This window comes from Lagopus muta, chromosome 26, assembly GCF_023343835.1.
Source record: "Lagopus muta isolate bLagMut1 chromosome 26, bLagMut1 primary, whole genome shotgun sequence".
Classification (NCBI taxonomy): domain Eukaryota; kingdom Metazoa; phylum Chordata; class Aves; order Galliformes; family Phasianidae; genus Lagopus; species Lagopus muta.
This window is the reverse complement of record NC_064458.1, coordinates 3,650,301-3,670,352: the sequence shown is the minus strand read 5'-3', so window position 1 is coordinate 3,670,352 and position 20,052 is coordinate 3,650,301. Positions and strand designations below refer to the sequence as shown.

Below are 20,052 nucleotides of genomic sequence, written 5' to 3'. Positions count from 1 at the left end.
GGATGAGGCACCCACAGCTCTCTGGGAGAAGCACCAGGGTTCTTCTTACAGATAACGTGCTACTTGTGAGCCTTCAGCCCTCTGGGTTGTGGGGTGGCCAAATTCTGCAGAATCCAGAGATGTTTACTAGTCAGAAACATTCAAGCTCTGGCAAAGCAGTTGTTAGCACGAACACGGATGGGCCGTCCCGTGTTTTGGGATCTTGCTTTGTTTGGACTGCTGACCTGTGCCTTTTTGTCTTTACTCTTGAATTCTGTACTAACTTGCAGGTGTTGGAAAGCTTTAAAATCATGGACTACAGCCTGCTGCTTGGTGTCCATAACATAGACCAGCAAGAACGGGAGCGGCAGTCGGAGGGAGCGCACAGCACGTCGGATGAGAAGCGTCCCGTGGGGCAAAAGGCACTTTACTCCACAGCCATGGAGTCCATCCAGGGTGGGGCTGCCCGGGGGGAGTCCATAGACACAGATGACACGTAGGTGGAAACCTGGGCTCCTCCTGCTGGGGGGGGGCAGAGTAATTCTCAAACTGAGGACTGCTTACAGCTCTGCTGGGCTGCGGCGCTGCTGTGTGAAGCCATCCCAGCACGGTCAGCTGTGTAACTGATGGAGCTGTGCATCAGGGTCTGCCCCATCTGCGGTCCCTGGGGGCTGGGGGTTCCTCCTGGCTGTCCTGCTGGCCCTGTGGACTTTGCTACCCAATGCTGCACTTTGCTGTGCTTGCTGCTGGCAGCCGCACTCCGTGGAACCAGCCGTTCTGGTTTCAGAGGAGGATCAGTCACAGTGGAGCCAGGAAATAATGTAGTGTTTCCATTCTTTCAAAAAGCATCCCTAATTGTAGTGGCCTGCCTTATGCTTGCATGCTTCTGTTGTGTGTTGGTGCTGCTGCGCCGTCGGCTGGTATTAAGGAATACTTTTGTCCTTACTGATGTGCTGCCCTTTGTAGGCAGCTCGTGCTAATTTGAAACTGATCCGGTCCTCAGAATGAAATATTCCTTAGCTGAGAAAAATCCATGTGGTGCTCTCCGGCCCAATGGAACTGTTGTCATACAACACAGGTGCTGTCCTGACGTCTCACATTTGGTGATCCAGGCAGGCAGCCCCTGTGTGAGATAGGCTGGCTGGGTAGGTGACTGCTGCTAGGTTTCGTACTGTCTGACCACCACATCAGAGCCCTCCCTCCAGTGCTGTCACCTCGCTTCCTCAGTCCTGGGGCCTTACAGCTCTTTTGAAGTCACTGTGGCCTTGTTTCACCTGCAGGATGGGAGGAATCCCAGCAGTGAATGGCAAAGGAGAGCGTCTCCTGCTCCACGTAGGAATCATAGATATCCTTCAGTCGTACAGGTAGGTGCCTCTGCAGTCACCTGTCCTCTAAGTGTGCTCCATCTATTTTAATACTGAATGAAAGCAGAAGATTTTCCTCTCCTGAAGCCTTTGATGGTGTGTAGGCAGGCTGCCTAAAGCTGTCTGATGCGTGTTGGGAGCGCTGGATTTTTATCTTGTCCTTAGAACAGCTGGGGACACCGAGCTGTTTGCCTGAGGTCTAATGAGCTGTTCTTAAAGAAATTCCCCATCACTGTGCCTGGGATGGGCAGCACGTACTCAGGGAGGGAGGGTGATTTGCTGCAGATCTTGCAGCCCTGCTCCTCCTTCCCTGGAGGGTTCCCAGGCAGCCCTGGCCCAGCTGTTGGTGAGCTCTGCTGACCTCTTGGCTGGAGCAAAGCTATGCTCCACAGAGCAGGGATCAGCAGTGAGCACTCCTGTGCGGGTTATGGAAGGTGGCTCTGACACCAAGTACATGACTGGAGCTGGATCTTCCTTTTTCTCTCTGCTTCTTCCCCACAATTAGGTTCATCAAGAAGCTGGAACACACCTGGAAGGCCCTTGTCCATGACGGGGTGAGTGCAGGGGGTGCCTTCAGCAGGTTACCTGCCTTGGCTTGTGCTACTTGGTGCCAATTTCCTCGCTATTTATAGTCCCTAAAGTGGTACAGCTGAAGCTGATGAAGGAATAGTTCTTGCCTCTTATGCCTCCACACCGGTGTAGTACAACTTATTCCCAATCAGGTTTTCTTGCACACTCCACCTCCTCACACGCTTAGCTGTCATGCTACCAGCTCTCCTCCTCTGCTCCCATCTGTCATTTTCCTCCTCCCTGTGTTACCAGGAGCAGTGCAAGGCTTGTGTGTTCATGTGTGTGTTGAGGAACGTTGCCTTGGCTCTGGTGATTGACTGTGGTTCCTCTGCTGTAAGCTATCTGCTAATAAATCCCTTGCAGTGTTTCCCTGCTCTCTCATCTCCAGCAGCAGCCAGGTGTGTGTTTACAAAAGGCCGTCCTCTAGATACAGGCACTATTTGTCAGCACTGCATATCCAGTCTTCCCTTAAAAAAGTAAAGCAGAGGAGAGGTGGAGGTGCGAAGTCATAGCAGCACAGTGACATCAGAAGCAGAGGCACCAGCTCCATTAAAACAGAAAGTACGAAACGTTTGAAGAGCGTGGGGACCTTGGCTGAATGCTGGTGTCCGTGTGATGTGCAGCTGTAGCCAGGAGTGCTTTAAATGTCAGCCAGCAAAACCAGAAGAAATTTCACACGTGTAATCAAGTCTGTATTTGAAAAATACAAAAAGCCTATAAAGGAATAAAAGCACCAAAATCCATTATAAAATTACAGCAGGAGCGTAATCAAATGCAATCAAATCAAAGGCGGTGCTTCAGGCTTATTTATAGCATTAATCAGATCATTTCAGCTAAGCCTTTCCATTTTAAGGATCTATCGGTGCTAAACGCTGGAGCAGAAAAGATTGCATGGGCTGCTTCAGAAATTCTGCCTTGAGGAGTGATTTTAAAATGAAACAATGGTTTCCTGCCTTTGTAGGACACGGTGTCAGTACACAGACCCAGCTTCTATGCAGAGAGATTCTTCAAATTCATGACCAACACGGTGTTCCGAAAGAACTCCTGTAAGTACAGAGCGGGTCTGAGATGCAGCCTTGTCCCCATCTCACTGCTGGTGTCCACACAGGGTATTGCTGGGCAGGATTCTGAGCAGTGACACAAAGCTGCAGAGCCCTGGGGTTGCCGTGGCTTTCTGTGGCCAAACTGCTGTCCTGGAGCTCTCCAGGCAGCGTGAAGCAGGCAGGGCCATCTCTGTCTATGAAGGGAAGGGTTCCTTTGGTGTGACTTTTGTTGGTGGTAATTCCCTCTTTCACTCTTCTCCTCCAGCTCTGAAGTCGTCTCCCTCAAAGAAAGGGCGCAGTGCCTTGCTGGCTGTCAAGACTTCTGGTCCAACAGCTGCGTTCTCAGCTAGCCAGCTCCCCTCTGAGAAGGACGAAACGCAGTACGACCTCCGTGCAGCCAGGAGCTATCCCACCCTTGATGACGAAGGTAACGGCCGCCTGGTGTCTGATGGCTGTGTGGTCGCCCTCAATTTCCTAGCAGTGCTCCCTTTTCTTGCTGAGCTCCTCGTTCTGCACCAAACGCATGCCTTTCTTGTTGGGTAGCTCTTCGTTCCCTGTCTTGCAGTGCTTTGCAGGTGCTAAACTTAGCCAGGACAGGGGAAGGTAAGAGTATATTGTTCTGTTGCAGTGCTAGCAGTTGGTGGATTGGGAAGCAACGCCTCTGCATCCCAACCAGATCCCTTCCTTGCAGCACTGTATGGTTCTGCAGTAAAGAAGGTTGCTTGCGTCACTGCTGCAAGGCAGTCTCTGCCAACTGGCACCAGCAGGCACAGCCCAAATGCAATCAGAAGGTTGGGTTTTCCACCTGTAGGAAAAACGGGACTGAGAACTGCACGTTTCTGATGTTTGAATGGGTGTAAGGGGGAAGATCTTGCCATTGGGAGAAAAAAGATGAACGGCTCTGGTTCTTTGCCTTTGCATCGCTTCCATCTGGGCTGGGTTTACAGATGGTTGGTGAAAGGCAGGCTTCTTGAGTGGTAAGTGTTAGATTTCTACCCGTGCAACGCAGCGAGCACTCGATTCATCTCTTAATTCACTTGGATATTTATCGCTGTCAAGCCAAGCCTTTAATCCAGCTTTGGTTACCAGTGAGATGTCTTCCTTGGCATTACTTCTCCAGTCGTGTCTGTCTGTGCTGGAAATGGTGCTTGCTGGCTCTCTCTAGAGGATGCTTTGGGATAAGCTGTTGTTTTCGTGAACTCAGCTCAACTTCTCGCCTGTTTGTGCATTCACATGGGGGAACGGCCTCACACGGGGCTGCAGCAGATAAGGAGCTGATGTTTGACCTGCTTATCTTTCTCCCTCCATCTCTCCTGCCCTGCGCTTCGGGCTGCAGGCAGACCAGACCTGCTCCCCTGCACGCCTCCTTCCTTTGAGGAAGCCACCACGGCCTCCATAGCCACAACGCTCTCTTCAACATCTCTCTCTGTTCCTGAGAGATCTCCTTCAGAGACATCGGAGCAGCCCCGGTACAGGTGAGCACAGAGCCCAGCCCTGCTCCTGCTGCTGCTCCTCTTTGTGCCACAGCTCTCAGCAGCCTGCCCTGAGCTCTGCAATGCTAACGACTGATTTTAATTAAATCTCTCCCGGGAGCAAGCAGACACAGCTTTGATGGGATTAATTATTGCTGGGAGAAGTGTCAGCTGTTAAGTAGAACATCTTCCTCACGGGGTGGGGAGTTAGATTTGGGTGCAGCGTAGGATTTCTGCCTTAAATTCCCCCCTCTAACTCTGCTCTCCCGGTTTCTTTCTGCAGGAGACGCACGCACTCCTCAGGGCAGGATGGCAGGTGAGAAATGGGCCTCGTCCTCAGTTTGTCCCACCTCACCTGTGCAAAGGCTTCTTTTCTTGGAGGCCTGAATGTTGCGGCTTAGCGGCCCCAAGGTTTTGAGGTGGTTCTCTGCAGGATGATGAGATTCTTCCTGCATCAAATGAAGCCCCTTGGTTGCAATTTTCATTACAAGCACATCTCCCAGTGCATTGCAAGGAATCATTAATATTACTCCTGTTATTTGAAGGGAAGGAGGACAACTGGATTTGGATGTGTCATCCAAACGTGGCCGCTCAACTAGCTCTGGAAATAAGCAGAATTGTCCCTTATGTCCCCCTCTGGATAAGCAAGCCTTAAAAGTTGGAAAGCTCCTCCCCTGTGCATCTATGTGGACACAGTGGACACGTGTATGGGAGAGGCTCTGGCACTGTGAGCACGCTCAGACCCCCAGAGAAGCAGCTTGCATGCTGCTTAGTGTTGTCAGAAACTTGGGAGTTGTTTTTCCTGCCTGTGGCAATAGGTGGCTCAGAGCCAAGGGCAAGGTGGGACAAAAATCCCTTCTGCATAAGAGTGTCCAGATTTAGAAGCTCTTATCTTGTAATTATCTCGCATACTTTTGCACCAGTAAAAATAACCCTGCTGCCTGTGTCAGCAGGACCCGAATGAGGACCTGGCTTTCTGCTGGTTCTGCCCTAGTTTTTGGTACATCTTGTAAGTGTTGTCGTTACAAGCTTTGAGAGGCATCTCAGAATCAACCCCTCCTCTGTCCCTGCCATCAGAGTTTGTGCTCCAGGGGAAGGAAAAGGACACTGGGAGACGGGAGTTTCCACCACCTCCCAGGCATCTCCCCCTGCTCCTAGCTTTTACTGATTGTTGAGCTTCAGACCACACAGACTGAAACGGTCCTTTTCCAGGGTATTTCTTAATGAGTCTTGGTACATTCCTGTCAATGGAAGTGCAAGAGGCAACTTGCTGTTGGTTTGCAGCACCCACAGAAGCGGCAGGGGAGCTGTGAAGCTCCTCTCCTCCTGCCAAATCCACTCTCTGAAACTGCTGAAAATTAGAGATTAATGGAAATTAAACTCGAGCACCTGTGTCAGGACCCACTTGGCAAAGTGCAGAGACTTCACCTGAATTGCTGCAGGCACCCTCACTGTAGGATGTGACTGCTCATCTGAAAATAGGTCAGGTGAGCCGTGTCCTAGAAGCAGCAGTGCAGGGAGCTGAGTGACCTGGGCAGAGGCAGATGTCTGTCACAGACCTGCCACAGCTGCAGCCACCCCATCTCAGTGGGACCCTCTGCTTATTTTTCTTGCCTCGTTTCTGTATTTCTGGTGCTGGTGTCTGTGTCCTCTCAGCTGAAATGAAAAAGCCCTTCACCAGTTTGCTCAAGCTTGAAACGCGGCAGACCTCTGGCTACCCAGATCTGCTGGAAAACTCCCTGTGGGTGTAGGAAATGCATCCCTCCAGCAGCTGGATGGGAGCGGTGCTGCCTGCTGGTTCCAGCTCTGGGACAGAGCAGAGCCAGCCAGGGACGGAGCAGAGCTGGCCAGAACCACTTGGAGACGTGGAGGCTGTGCCCTTGGCTGGGCAAATGCCAGCTCCTCCTTCCCAGGAGGACTGTAGAGCCAGCCCTGCTAACACAAGCAATTACTTTAACAGCGAGAGGTATTAAATTGAAGACTGTCACAAACAGCTCCTGACTCGCAGATAAATGGGATGTTAACCCTGGAGTGAACCTCAGTGCACCAGAGCTGCAGCAGAGGTTGGAGGCTTTGGCTCTTGGGAGGACGTGTTGATGGATAACACTGGGATAGAGCTGGGCACGTGTTTTCCCTGGAGGCCAATTGGCCTTTTCCCTCCTGCATTCAGGTTGACATCGCCCATCCTTTCTGCAGCACAGGCTGATGAATCCCTTTCCCCTTGTCCTTTTTTTCCCCCCAACTCCACAGTGCCAAAACCAAAATCTGATGGGACTGATCCTTCTGCTGGGGAATTTTGCTTACCCAAAACCTCAGTCCTGGGGGAGATCTGGCTAAACCTTCCCGTGTTTCTTCTGTTCCCAGGTCGCACGAGGAGGTGCGAGTTGAAGAGGAGCTTCAGCAGATCAGTGTAGAGCTGGAGCCGAAATGTGATGTTGAGATTGTAGCTCCCGAAGAAGATGACAAGGAGTGAGTGTGTGGGAGCACAGAGCTCTGCCCAGCACCTTTTTTTTGTCTATGGCAGCTCATGCTGATTTTGTAAGGCTTCAGCTTCCCTGGGGAGATGGGTCCCTTCCCAGACCTGATCTTTCTGGGTGTTAATGCAGAGCATCCTCTGCAGTTCCTCTGTGATTAATAACCCAGTCTTGCTTGCCCCCTCTTTCTGCCCCCACTGACCAGACTCTGTTGTTTTTTCCCCCTTTCAGAGAAGCAGCTTCTTCAGCCTGTGCCATTGTAATGTCCACAGCCACAATAGAGGTGGAGACGGCCAGCCAGGCCTCCGAACCAGCCAGCCAGGCCTCGGATGAAGATGACGTGCCAGTCACAGACATATACTTTGTAAGATACCTCTGCCTGGCCCCTTAGGGATGGAACAGGGTTGTGTGGATGAGGCTGTAATCTGTTGCAGGCACAGGGGTGCGTGGGGCAGCGTCTGCCCTACACTGTGCTGAGCACCTTTATCTCAGTGCTGGGCAGGGTTTGAACGCAGGGAATGGAAGTAACCCTTGGAGAACCCAGAACGGCACCTCGTGGGGCTGAAGCACGTGGTGATGCAGCCATGGGTGTGCTGCTCCATTTGGAAGGACTGGTGCTGAAGGGCTTATCTAGGCCAGTGTGTTCTCTCCTGGGACAAGCCAAAGTGAACGTGGGTGCTGCAGAGACCCCCCAGCCAGGGCCCTGAGCACAGACACACCGTAGTGGAGCGGAGGTGGTTGTGGTGGGGCTGACCTGGGGCTCTTGTGAACTCTGGCTTTTCCTCTCCCTGCAGGCAGATGCATTAGGTGGTGCAGTGGAAGTCTAGTACTGAGACAGGGAGTAAGTGAGGTGGTTGCTGTTGGCAGCAGAGTGCCGTGGAGCCTGGGGCTGTGTTCCTCAGCCAGCTTCCACAACGTCTGAGCAGCTTCTGCAGAACGGAGAGGAGTTTTTAGGAGCGTGTGCCTGCTCTGTGGATTCCCAGAGTGGAGCTGAGGGTCTGACCCATGGCATGGGAACCTTTCCATTAAAAGGGGGGCTCTGCTCCAACTCGCATGGCAATGGAGTTGAGCTGTGCCCTGTGAGCTCCTTCAGGCTACCCTGAAAATGGCAGCCTTTGGCTCTCCCTCTGCTCGTGTGGCTCTGCTGCAGAGCTGCTCACTCGTTGCCGAGTCATTTGAAGGCTCGTGGGAGCTGCAGGAGGAATTGATTTTACAAGCTTGTCTGTTTGGGTTTTTGTGCATGCTGTTCCAAATGCAAACAGCTCCCTCTAACACTGGCTGCTCTTTCTTTGCCTGTGGATGGCAGCTGTGTGCAGGCTGCCTGCAGATACTGCCTGTTCCACTGGCAAACGTCTCCTAGCAAGGGGCAGCTCCCTTCCTCCCTGTCTATGGGCACGTGGACTCCCCTCAACTTCCACGGGGCTCTTCTCTATCTAGAAGAAACCATTTGTGTGCAGTGTGTGCTCACACAGAGCCCGACTGACTCATCAGCATCTCATGCTTCATCTGAGTCCTTGAGTTTTGCATTAAACGTGTGTTGTGTGCTGTGGAGTGTTTGTCACTGCTGGGATGAAGGGAAAAACTGATCTGGGTTTCCCACTGGCAGTGGTGGCTTTTCTGTTTGTTTTTTTGTTGGAAAACCACCGGAGCTGAAGCTCAACCAAGGCTGCACCCAAATGCAGCAAGGCTTGGACCCCAGCTGCCCCTGCGAGCACGCTCCAGGAGCGATGATGGGTGGAGGGATGCTACGTGCAGAGGATGATTTGTCAAGTCCTAGGGGCCCACGGTCTGCTTGTTGAATTCAGCTTCCAAAAGAAGAGCACTTTATCCCCCTGCTCACTCTCAGGGGAATAAAGGTGCAGACATTTGTCAGGCACGGGCACCGCTACTTCCACGCATGGCTTTCCTGCCTGCTGATCCATTCAGGCCTGGAGTTGTCCAACCCTTGGGGTTTTTTTTGCTTTCTCTTCCATTCTGTCTTTCACGTCATCTTTCTGTTGGTTTTTTTGTTTGTTTGTTTGTTTTCCCCTCTGTTTCCTTTCTCACCTCACTCACCCCGGGGCCAAGCAGTTCACAGATGGCAGGTACTGGATTTACTCTCCCCGTCAGCGCAGACTCCGAACCACCTCGCTTTCCTCCAGGACTGTAAGTGACCACGCAAGCATATAGCAGAGCTGCAGCTTTGAAACACTGGGGTCAGCAGCTCCATTGCCCAGGGATGCCATGGTTCTGTCCTCTGTGACCACTGGGAATCAGCCCAGGAGAAACAGGGAGCGCAGGTCAGAGCTGCCTGAATCAATCTGTCACGGGATCTCACAGAAGTGAAGACTCAGCCCTACTTTTCTGCAGGCTGAGGGCGCAGCTCCTAGCTTGGTATCGCCCAGAATTGGGCAAACCTGCAGATCCATAAAGGTGGAGGCACTTGAGCATTTATAGGTGATGTGAGGCACGGCCCCCTTGGCCCAGGAAACCAAACTGGGTTCCAGAGAGTCTACCAAGATGTTTTGAAATTACTGTTAGACCTGTGGCCAGTCCTCCTTCCAGTGGCAGCTTCTAAATCTGAAGGAGTTGAGAGTTACTGATGGATTATGGCTGGTTTCTGCTCTCCAGCCCTTGTTGTTATCACCCACGGGCTCCCTCCTCACCACGGGTCTTCGGTGAGCAGTGAGAGCTTCACCTCCAAAAGATGCAGGGAGGCAGCTCAGCGCTGCACCCAGAGCTCTGGGTTTTGGTATTCCCCTTGGCTGGGTTTTGGGAGGGCTGCTGTCTTCCTCAGAGGGTGATGGCAGCACTGTCAGAGCCTTGGCACAAGCATTTGTTCAGCATGTTCTGAGCAGTGCCTGCCTTGGAGCCAGGCTGGGGAGCAGAGGAGGCATCAGGCAGGGTGCATGGGGCAGCAGGGGCAGGAGCATGCTCCTGAGCTTGGCTGCTAGGATGAGGAGAGGCAGCCCCAGCAGCAGCAGGGTTAATGCTGAGCACTGGATGCTCCTTGTTTTTTCATCTCCCCGCTGGGTTTGCAGCTCCCTGCATGTGTCTGGGCTCCCAAAAGGCTCTCAAAGAGGCTGGCTGGAGCATGTAGTTCAGTTGGGTGAAAAACAGGATGTGCAGCAGGCTTTGTGCTGTCCTGAGCATTGCTGTGCCTCCAGCAGAGCCCTGCAAAAAGCTCCAGGCAAGGTTTTCTCTTCCTTCCCTCCTCCCAGCGGTCTCTGCTCACGCAGCTGCAATTATTGGTGGGGTTCAGCATGCAGAGCCCAGTGCTTCAAAGCTCTTCAAAGCTCCTCCAGCTTCTTGTAGTACTTTGCACATTGTAGATGGTTCCCAGGCTGGGAGCCCCCCCAGGCTTCTTCCAAGCGTCCCATTCCATTTTTCTTCCTCTGTAAGCCTGGGCTGGGCCAAAGGGGGCAGTTTTCCTCCCTCAGGCACAGGGACACCTCTGGAACCAATTGAGCCACTTTGCAGTAGAAGTTTTCCCCCTTAGGAACCCGTGGCCACTGAATCTGTCTGGGCTTCTCTGCTGAGTTGGAGGCAGAAGTGTGATTGTCCCACTGATGCCCAGTGCTGTGATAAGCAGCTCCCTTGATGCACATCCCCATTCCCTTATTTTTTTTCCAAGATCCAGTTGTATTTTGCCTTCTGTGTTGTACCCATTCTCATCACCACCACTGTCTCCAAGGCTGTCAGTGAAAACTGACTGGTTCCTTTCTGTGGCCACCATCCACCACGATCCAACCCAGCCACCTGCTGCCTCACTTGGCCTGCAGGGAAGGGGGGGGAAGGCATGGCAAACCAGGTCAAGTTCCGCTGTAAAAAGCCCTCCGAGGTGCCAGCTTGTAGCACAGCAGGGGCTCAGGAAGCGGGGTTGGGAGCTGGGAGTGGGTAGCAGGAATGAAGAGCTCCATCACTGCCCCTTGGTAAGTCGCTTCCCACGTCTCCTGGTTTCTCCGGGTTGATGCTGTGGCAGGGAGCTGAGAATTCCCTGGCACCCGCAAAGCCCTCGCATCTGTCCTGCGGTGGGGGAGGTTGTGCCCTCCTCCCTGGCGCAGGGTGCAGTGCCAGCTGCTGGTGGCAGGGAGCAGGTAGGTACCAGCATGGAGCCCCAGCACTGAGCCCAGTCTCTCCTCCGGGCAGAGAGCTGTTCTTACTGTACTGTTTCCTACTCTTTTATTTTCTCCTTTTATTTTTTCCTCTTCTCTCCTTTGCTCCCTGCTCTGCTGCTGCTCTCCTTGCATTCTCCCCGCCGTCTCTGGCCACTCTGGCAGCCGACAGACGAGAGGAGTTGGGTTTACTCCCCGCTCCACTATAGCGCTCAGCTCCACTCTGTCTCCGATGAGGAGAGCGATACAGTAAGTGTACGAGAAACACGTGCCGGGTGCCTGCTGTGTCACGGTCGGAGCGTGGGCTCCCTGCAAGCTGAGCTTGTAGAAGGAGCTGCTGCGGCCTCTGTGCAGCTTGGGGCTCTTGCATGGCTGCAGCGGAGCCTCGGCGCAGCTCTGACAGCAGGAGAGCTGTGCTGTGCCGGCACAGAACCCATTCGGCTCGACAGGGGTTGAGTGTAGGGAAAGTTTGGGGTCTGCAGGTTCTCCAGGCGCGGCGGCGGTGCTGGGGGTTGCGAAGCGAGCAGGCTGCCCTCCTCACCCCCTTTTGGCTGTGGGGATTTGGTGGGCTCGCACCAAACCCAACGCGGAGCAGATGCTCGGCTCTTGACTCTGTTTTCTCTGCCTCTTGCAGTAATCTCTATGCAGACACAGAAGCCCCAGAGAGCAGCGATTCCCTCTGCAGGTCCACGTGTTCCCTTTTCGTTGATGCAGCCGTTCCAGCGGGATGGGGAAGAGCTTTGCTGACACCAGTTGTGCTGCCCCGCGGGATCCCGGGCAGCGCTTCAGAGCGGAGCAAAACTGTAACCGTCTGTTCTGCTTCTCCCAGACGTGGGCAGCAAAGAAACCACCCACCCACCCACAGCTCCCAAGGAGGCATCCAGCTGGGGGTAGAGAACCCTGGGTAGTAACACCGTGTTTTCCAGACGTGCACTACCGTAGCTACCTATCCATGTGTAATACTGTGAACCTTTTTAATTTTTTAATCATATATTTATTTCTTTTATCTTTGCACACAGACAGCACAAATGTGCTTTTTTAAACATTTAGTTTACTGCACTTTTTTTTTTTTCTTCTTTTTTTTTTTGGGCTCTGTTTGTTGGTTTGGTTGGTTTGGGGTTTTTTTTGGTTTTTTTTTGGTTGTCTTCTATCTGTGCATCAGAAAGGAGCGTGAGACCTCACTGGAGGATTGGTAGGAGCACAGTGCTGGGGAGGGCAGGGAGCGGAGTGGCTTCGCTGGAGGAAGCAGCAGCGTGGCCTGGCCTGCTGATGGAGTCAGGAGGTTTAAGGCCAGGCAGACTGCTGCAGTTTTGCTGAGTGACCGAAGGCGAGTCACCCAACCACTCTGTGCCTCGGTTCCCCCGTGCTGTGGGTGTGCAGTTCCCGCTTCGTTCGAGCACTTACACCCTGGGATGAAAGGTGCTATGTACATGCGACGTATTAAAGGCCACTGAGTAGAATTGCTCCTATGTTACAGTAGTAGCCATGCCAATTCACTTGGATCCAAACATTGCGAGTGACTCCTCTTGATCCCTAACACCGAGTGGGGGAAGCAAGCGATTCCTGGCAGTGCCGACGCGCTCACCTCGGCTCTCCGGACCTCACAGTGGCTTCTGCCTTCACCTGTTGCTGTCACCTGCTGCTGTCACCATTTCTCCATGCTCAGAGCCCACATCTTGTCGTAGTGGCCGCTGGCAGACATGGACAGATGAGGACTGGGCTCCTCCAGGGGCTGCTTCATGGAGGGACATTCTCTGCTCTGCCCGGACCCCGCATCCCACTGGAGCTGCTTGGGACCTCACGGGTGTATCTGACTGAAGTTCCATATCTGGCTGAGTTTTGGGGGTTACCAAACGTTGGGTTCACGCACCTCCTCCATACCTCAGGGCAGCTGTGGAGGTGTGCACGTGGATGGGTGCTGGAGGCAGGAATGTGGGCAGCACTGTGTGCACAGACTGTGGGACAAGAGGCTGGGTGACTCGGCTGCTGTTGGGAATGGCTGCTTGGGGTGTCTGAGACACGGACAGTTTGCTCTTCGTGGGCTGCAGGCTTTGGCCACGAGTTGGTGTCACTTGGCAGCGCTCGGGTTAGGCTCGTCCTTCTGCCGGCTGAGCACCTCGTGAACTCCAGCAATTTCATCCTCCTCTCAGAGAAGTGAAACCCTTTAGCCAAGAGGGAGCCAAGTCTGTGTGCTTTGCAAGTTTCCCTTGAGAGAGGGTCAAAATCTCTTTGTTCTCATTGCAACCTTCAGCTGTCAGTAGGATTTGTCGTACAGGAGAGCGGGGGGGAGTCCCTCCTCCTGGGGCTCAGTCCCCTTCCATCTGTCCCCACAGCAGCACTTAGGACTGGTTCACTGAGCTCCCAGAAGGTAAGGGGCTGGTGGGAAACTGCGGATCAATGACCTGGGAAAGGATCTGTGTGAATTATGGGCCCCCCCCAAGTGTGGGACCCAAACTTCCACCCTGGGGATGCTGAATGCTGTTCAGTGTGCTGCTCTCCGAGTGCAGGCTGGGGGTCCTGCAGGCTGCTGCCCTTAGGTGTATCCACGTAGTTACCAATCTGTCAGAAGTCCTTTCAAGGCTCTCCCCTTTCCATCGCTATGTGGCATCCTTCTGTGACAGGCTGGGGAACAAACAGCTCCTGAGCCCCCTGTCTCCTTGTGCCAGCGCCGGGGGCTCAGGGGCAGAGGGCAGCAGTGCAATATCCACAGACTGACGTGCCTCTGAGCTGAGAGCGGGAGGCTTCAGAACGCCCCAAACGCAGCTTGGCCAAGCCCCCCCTGCCCTGGCATCTTGGGGTGGGCCGGGCAGGGCTTTCCAAGCTGCCGCTTACAGGTGCTGTGAGCATCGCCGTGCTGAGGTGGAGGCTCTGCTCCTTCCCTGAGCAGCCCGCTGAGCGGGCCTTGCGGGCTGGAGTCAGCGTGAGCCCAGGTGTGGGGAAGCCCAGAGGATCTCGGCACGTTCGTTCCAAGCGCTGTCCTCCGTCAGGGGCTCTGTGGGACAATCCTGGTGCGCGATCCCCTCGGGCTGGGGGTGAGCTGTGCCAACGTGGGGGGCAGGAGGAGCCTTCCTGGGGGATCTGCCCATCGCTCACAGCCCCGGCAGTGCTGGGGGGCGGCGTGTGACCACGGGATGGGACGGGATGCAGCCAGGGCTGTTCTCACAGCTCTTCTTTTTGGGGGGTGAAGACCTCATGGGTGGTTTGGTTTGGTTTTGTTTTCATTTCCTCCTTTGTTGTTTGGGTTTTTTTGTTGTTGTTCCCCCGTGGAGGGGGGGGGGAACCGTTTGGGTTCTTTTTGTTTTGTTTTGTTCTGTTTTCCGGAGAACTGTGCGTCGGTGCGATGTGTCCTCGGCTCTGTGATAAAGCATTCTCTATGTGCTGTACACACCGCGAGCTGTCCGAGCCTTCCTGCCCGGCCCGCGCCGCAACTGGGGCGAGGAAAAAAGAAAAAGGAAAAAGAAAGAAAAAAAGAAGAAGGGGGGGAGGAGAGGGGAGGTTGGGGGGAGAAAAAAGAAAGAAAAAAAAAAGGGGGGGGGAAGAGAGAAAGAAAAAAAGGGGGAGGGAAAAAACCGAAAGCAACCGGCCGTCTTTGTCCCGCCCCCGGCCCCGCCTCCACCCGCACCCACCGGGCACCGCGCGGCTCGAGAGCCCCGGCTGGCCGCGGAATGGGGTCGGGATCGCGGAGCCGCGACCGGAGGGACCGAGAGAGGAACCGGGAGCGGAACCGGGAGCGGTCCGACAGTGAAGGAAAGCGGAGCCGGAGCAGGGGAAGGCGGAAGGAAGGGAGCTCAGGGTGAGCGGGGCGGGCGTTGGGGGAAGCGGGCCTGGAGGTGGGAACCGGGCACGGCTGGGCCTGGAGGGAGGCCGGGGCCGGAGCCAGGGCGGGGAAACGGGGCCCGGGAGTGAACGGAGCCCGTGCGGCCTTGCGGGGATCCGGGCCCCGTGCGGCCTTGTGTGGGACCAGGCCCGGGGGAGGAGCGGAACTCGGCCTGTCAGAACCGGGCCCGGTGCGCTGGGAAAGCTGGGCCTTGCGTTTGGGCCGGGCTGCGGCTGCCGGGCCTCGGGCAGGCGGGGAGCCGGGCCCCGTGCTCGGGACCGGGCCTACAGAGTTGGGGGGAAGTTGGGCCTCGGTGCGGCCTGGCCTCGTCCCGGGGACCGGGCCTTGGCGGGGGCAGGACGCTGTGGGAGGGAATAGGCCGCAGCCGGGCAGAGCCGGGCCCGGCGTGGTTGGGCGCTGTGGGGGAAACTGGGCTTTAAGTTGGGAACGGGGGCGATGCGGTGGGGCTGCACTGGGGGGAGTTGGGCCTCGTTCTGGGGCAGGCGGGGAGCTGCGCCCTGTGCTTGGGAACTTGTGGAGCTTTGGTCAGGAGCTGGAGCCACTGCATCAGAGCCTCGTGTCAGCTGGAACTGGGCCCCAAGCTGTGCTCAGCCCCACCGGTCGGCTCCATGCAGTGCTGAGGGGCTGAGCTGGATCGTACAGCCATAGCGCCAGGGCGGGATGAAGGGACACGGGGAGACCCAGCAGCTCTGGGTGGCTGGGATGCTGTCACACTGCTGTCACAGCCATCACAGAGCTCCTCAGGAGGGCTCAGCTCTGTTGTGCGCACAGTAACGCGGCGGCTTGGAGCAGTGCTGTGTGTGCCACTAACGCAGCTTGTGGGAATGGGGTGCGTTGCAGGCAGCAGGTGCTGAGCTGAATGCTCTGCTGTTGGTTCTTGCTGCGGCTCAGAACAGGTCGTGCCATTCTGTGCCTGGGGAAGCACTTCTCTCCTGAAGCGCTTCTTCGATGCAGAGCCCAAAACCAGCAACCAAAACGTGAATTTCCCCCCCTAGTTCTGATTCCGACGATGAAAGACAGAAACGGAAGAAGAAGAACAAAAGCAGAGAGCAGCACCATAAAAGCCAAAGGAGGCACCGCTCACGGTCCCGGGGTCGTTCCTCTGACTCGAGTGCAGAGCGAGACAGGAGGCGAGCGCGGAGCAGGGACAGGCGGAGGAGGAGGGCTGGCTCCAAGTCCTCCGTGTCCTCGGTCAGCTCGCCCTCCCCACCGCGCTCCCGGGGCCAGGAGGAGTCGGGGCAGCAGCCAAGCCTTCAGGAGCGCTTGAGGATGAAGGAGGAGAAGAAGAAACAAGCTGCGCTCATGAAGGCACTGGAGACACCTGAGGAGAAACGAGCCCGCCGGCTGGCCAAGAAGGAGGCCAAGGAGAGGAAGAAGCGGGAGAAGATGGGGTGGGGAGAGGAGTACATGGGTTACACCAACACGGACAATCCCTTTGGGGACAACAACCTGCTGGGCACGTTCATCTGGAGCAAGGTGAGCGCTCCAAGGTCTGCTTGTCCTAAGAGGCAGCTCTGCGTGTCAGCTCAGAGGGCACCTGGGGCTGCTGCGGGATGGGAGCACAGAGTGGGGCGTTAGGAGAGCCCTTTTCTTCAGGTGGGAAAACTGAAGGGAGCCACGTGAAAGCAAAGCCCTCGAAGGACATCAGCTGGGTGTTCCTGTAAAGCTCTGCGGGGTTTTTCCTCTGTTCTCTTAAAGACAAACATCCACCGTTGGATTCAGGGTGGGGAGTCAGGTCTTGGTGCAGGAGGGGTTCCCAGGTGGTGCTCAGTGCTCACATTGCTGCTTGTCTGGTGGGGTGGGCTCACGGGCTGAGCTCAGGTGTTCCTGGGAGGCTGCAGGAGGAGCGTTTGAGGGAGCTGGGGATCTCAGGCAGGCTGAGAGCTTGCTGGAGCAGCAGAAGTGGGTGGATGCAATGTTTGCTGCCCCTTGAGAGGCTGAAGGAGGTGGCTTGGTTTCATGGCTTGTCTTGGCTGCTCTGCTTCAGGCACTGGAAAAGAAGGGGATCAGCCACCTGGATGAGAAGGACCTGAAGGAGAGGAACAAGCGAATCCAGGAGGACAATCGCCTGGAGCTGCAGAAGGTGGGATCAGCGTCCCTCTGTCCCTCCTACAATCTGACACAGACAGCACAACTCTCCCAGCTGCTCCCAGCTGAAAGTTCCCTTGTTCTTTCTGTAAGATGAGTGCTGCAGTGTGCTCACTTCTGTTCCGGGCTGAGACTTTCTCCTGGAGCTGAATCCAGCTTTAGGATGTGCTGACAAGGACAAAGTCACCAAAGCACTCGGTTGTACCCTGTGTCCCCTGTCCTCCAAAGGGCTGGTGGGCTCTCTGGGGAGCCTTGGGCTGATCTCAGGGACTGAGGGGGGTCATGGAGTGTGGTGACAGCGGTGTCCTCTGGTGGGAACCCTGCAGGAGGCCCAGCAGCCTCACTTCTCTCTCTGCCCCTGAGCAGGTGAAGCAGCTGCGCCTGGAGAGAGAGCGGGAGAAGGCGATGCGTGAGCAGGAGCTGGAGATGCTGCAGAGGGAGAAAGAGGCAGAGCACTTCAAAACCTGGGAGGAGCAGGAGGACAACTTCCACCTGCAGCAGGCCAAGCTGCGGTAGGTGAGCGGTTCTGCGGGGACAGGCTGTGGGGAGCAGGGGGTGGCGGGTGCTGCTCACAGCCTCTCTGCTCTCATCCAGGTCGAAGATCCGGATTCGGGATGGGAGGGCAAAACCCATTGACCTGCTGGCTAAATACATCAGCGCGGAGGATGACGACCTGGCTGTGGAGATGCACGAGCCCTACACCTTCCTGAACGGCCTGACTGTGTCCGACATGGAGGATCTGGTGGAGGACATCCAGGTAGCAGGGCTGTCTGCAGGGTGGCGACTCGGGGCTTCCCTCCTTGAGCTTTAAGCATCAGCGAGCGGCTGAAGTCCTGGCTGTCCTCTGCACGCAGGTTTACATGGAGCTGGAGCAGGGCAAGAACGTGGATTTCTGGAGGGACATGACCATCATCACGGAGGATGAGATAGCAAAGCTCCGCAAACTGGAGGCCTCTGGGAAAGGAGGACCAGGTAAGCACGAGTGGGCTTGAAGAGAGTGCGTACAACAGGCAGAGCACGGCGCAGGCCCCGTTTGCAGGGGTTTGCACTTTGCTTCTGGGATGGACTGTGGATGTGGTGGCTGTTTGGGGCAGCTGGGTGCAGGAGCACTCGCAGGCTGGCAGCCCTTTCCCTTTCCCTCCTGTTCAGGGGAGCGGCGGGACGGCGTCAACGCCTCTGTCAGCTCGGACGTGCAGTCCGTGTTCAAGGGGAAGACCTACAACCAGCTGCAGGTGCTGTACCAGGGCATCGAGAGCAAGATCCGGGCGGGGGGGCCCAACCTCGACATCGGGTACTGGGAGAGCCTGCTGCAGCAGCTGAAGGCCTACATGGCTCGGGCCAGGTGAGAGCGGGGGGCTGCGGAAGGGGCCGGCTGTGGCGTCCCGGCCGTGGCTGTGCTGGCTGTGACCTGGCTGTTCTCCCCTCGCAGGCTGCGGGAGCGGCACCAGGACGTGCTGCGCCAGAAGCTGTACAAGTTGAAGCAGGAGCAGGGCGTGGAGAGCGAACCGCTCTTCCCCATCATCAAGAGGGAGCCGGTGTCCCCCAGCGACAGGTGGGGAGCAGGACTGTGCAGGCATCCCCTGTGGGCACGCTCCTGTCTGTCCCCAGGCAGACGTCAGGAAGCGCAGCTGCCACCTCCATCCCAATTCTTTTCTCTCTTCCCTGCAGACTGGATGCGGAAGAGAGCATCGTGGTGCAGCCGGGGCCGTCCTCAGAGCCAGAGGCTGAGCAGGACGTGGAGGTCAAAGAAGAAGCAGAGGGGGAAGCCGTGCTGATGGAGGAGGACCTGATCCAGCAGAGCCTGGATGACTACGACGCAGGGAAGTACAGCCCCCGGCTGCTGGGCACCAACGAGCTGCCCTTCGATGCCCACGTGCTGGAGGCAGAGGAGGACACACATCGGCTGCTGCTGCTGCGCCAGCAGCTCCAGGTCACAGGTAGGAGAACCCGGCTGGGCTCGGGGTGGGGGGCAGACGAGCACTGGGATGCAGGGCTGCAGGGAGCGCCGCCCTCTGGGTGAGCAGGAGGCAGGGCTGGAGCTCACAGCAGTGGCCGAGAGCCGGGCAGTGAGCGGGACACAGCTCAGGGTGCTGCCGTGCCCTGCACAGCTGGGGCAGCTCCTTCCCAATCCCAGCTGTCATCGCGCCGCAAACGAGTGGCAGGATATTTAGGATGCATTTCCCAACCCGGCACCCAGCGCTCACAGCTCGCAGTCCGGCTCTGCTCCCCTTCCCTCCGCATCCCCCAGCACCGGGCTGACGCCGCAGGGCCGCCCCTCACCTCTCCTCCTTGCAGGCAACGCCACCGAGAGCGCCGACGACATTTTCTTCCGCAAGGCCAAGGAGGGCATGGGAGCAGACGAGGCTCAGTTCAGCGTGGAGATGCCGCTGACGGGCAAGGCTTACCTGTGGGCAGACAAATACCGGCCCCGCAAACCGCGCTTCTTCAACCGCGTGCACACGGGCTTCGAGTGGAACAAATACAACCAAACGCACTACGACTTCGACAACCCCCCGCCCAAAATTGTGCAGGGCTACAAATTCAACATCTTCTACCCCGACCTCATCGACAAACGCTCGACACCGGAGTATTTCCTGGAGGCCTGTCAGGACAACAAGGACTTTGCCATCCTGCGCTTCCACGCCGGGCCTCCCTACGAGGACATCGCCTTCAAGATCGTCAACAGGGAGTGGGAATATTCGCACCGCCACGGCTTCCGCTGCCAGTTTGCCAACGGCATCTTCCAGCTGTGGTTCCACTTCAAGCGCTATCGCTACCGCAGGTGAGGGGGGCTCCTCATCCCCCTGCAGCCTCACGTTGACTGTTTTCCTTTCCTCCTTCGCGTTTTATCCCGAGGGCCTCTGAGACTTTGGCACAAATAAATAGGGGCTGTTTTACGGTGCGGTGTCCTGCGTGTCCCCCCCGCTGATGTTGTGCTGAGCAGCACTGGGGGCTGCACCATCCCACCCCTCCGTGCTGACAGCCCTCCTGCGGGCGCCCATCGCCTCCCCCCGGGGGCAGATCTCCATCTCCATCTCCATCCGCGCCGTTCCCAGCGCTGCTGCACCCTTTGCTCCGCGGTCGCAGCCCTCGCTCTGCTGGGGCGTCAGCCTCAGAGGAGGGGAGGAGA

The 20,052-nt window shown here is 56.3% G+C and overlaps 2 protein-coding genes across 6 annotated transcripts in view; both read left to right on the top strand.

The window, feature by feature from the left end:
• PIP5K1C (phosphatidylinositol-4-phosphate 5-kinase type 1 gamma) overlaps nt 1–14,379 on the top strand; it is a 33,375-nt gene extending 18,996 nt beyond the window's left edge. Inside the window, exons 8-20 of one of the 5 annotated variants that reach the window (XR_007373358.1) lie at nt 270–475; nt 1,260–1,343; nt 1,849–1,897; nt 2,875–2,959; nt 3,222–3,383; nt 4,293–4,431; nt 4,712–4,744; nt 6,793–6,897; nt 7,134–7,266; nt 7,697–7,743; nt 8,973–9,047; nt 11,162–11,245; nt 11,631–14,379. Coding sequence is in view for 2 of the 5 variants with exons in the window: in XM_048927519.1 (XP_048783476.1) it covers nt 270–475; nt 1,260–1,343; nt 1,849–1,897; nt 2,875–2,959; nt 3,222–3,383; nt 4,293–4,431; nt 4,712–4,744; nt 6,793–6,897; nt 7,134–7,266; nt 11,162–11,245; nt 11,631–11,633 (1,083 nt within the window). In the remaining 3 variants the exon portion in view is untranslated. Of the gene's footprint in view, nt 1–269; nt 476–1,259; nt 1,344–1,848; nt 1,898–2,874; nt 2,960–3,221; nt 3,384–4,292; nt 4,432–4,711; nt 4,745–6,792; nt 6,898–7,133; nt 7,267–7,696; nt 11,246–11,630 lie in introns of all 5 variants that reach the window. The other 4 variants (XR_007373357.1, XR_007373356.1, XM_048927519.1 and 1 more) reach the window with 4 other exon arrangements.
• Nucleotides 14,380–14,584: 205 nt separating this feature from the next.
• On the top strand, nt 14,585–19,819 carry CACTIN (cactin, spliceosome C complex subunit). The gene is made up of 10 exons (XM_048927517.1): nt 14,585–14,789; nt 15,830–16,310; nt 16,822–16,917; nt 17,289–17,434; nt 17,517–17,679; nt 17,777–17,894; nt 18,072–18,264; nt 18,352–18,474; nt 18,591–18,859; nt 19,218–19,819. Exons 1-10 carry the CDS (start codon nt 14,662–14,664, stop codon nt 19,706–19,708), a joined length of 2,208 nt encoding a protein of 735 aa, XP_048783474.1. The 5' UTR covers nt 14,585–14,661; the 3' UTR covers nt 19,709–19,819.
• Nucleotides 19,820–20,052: the final 233 nt, after the last annotated feature.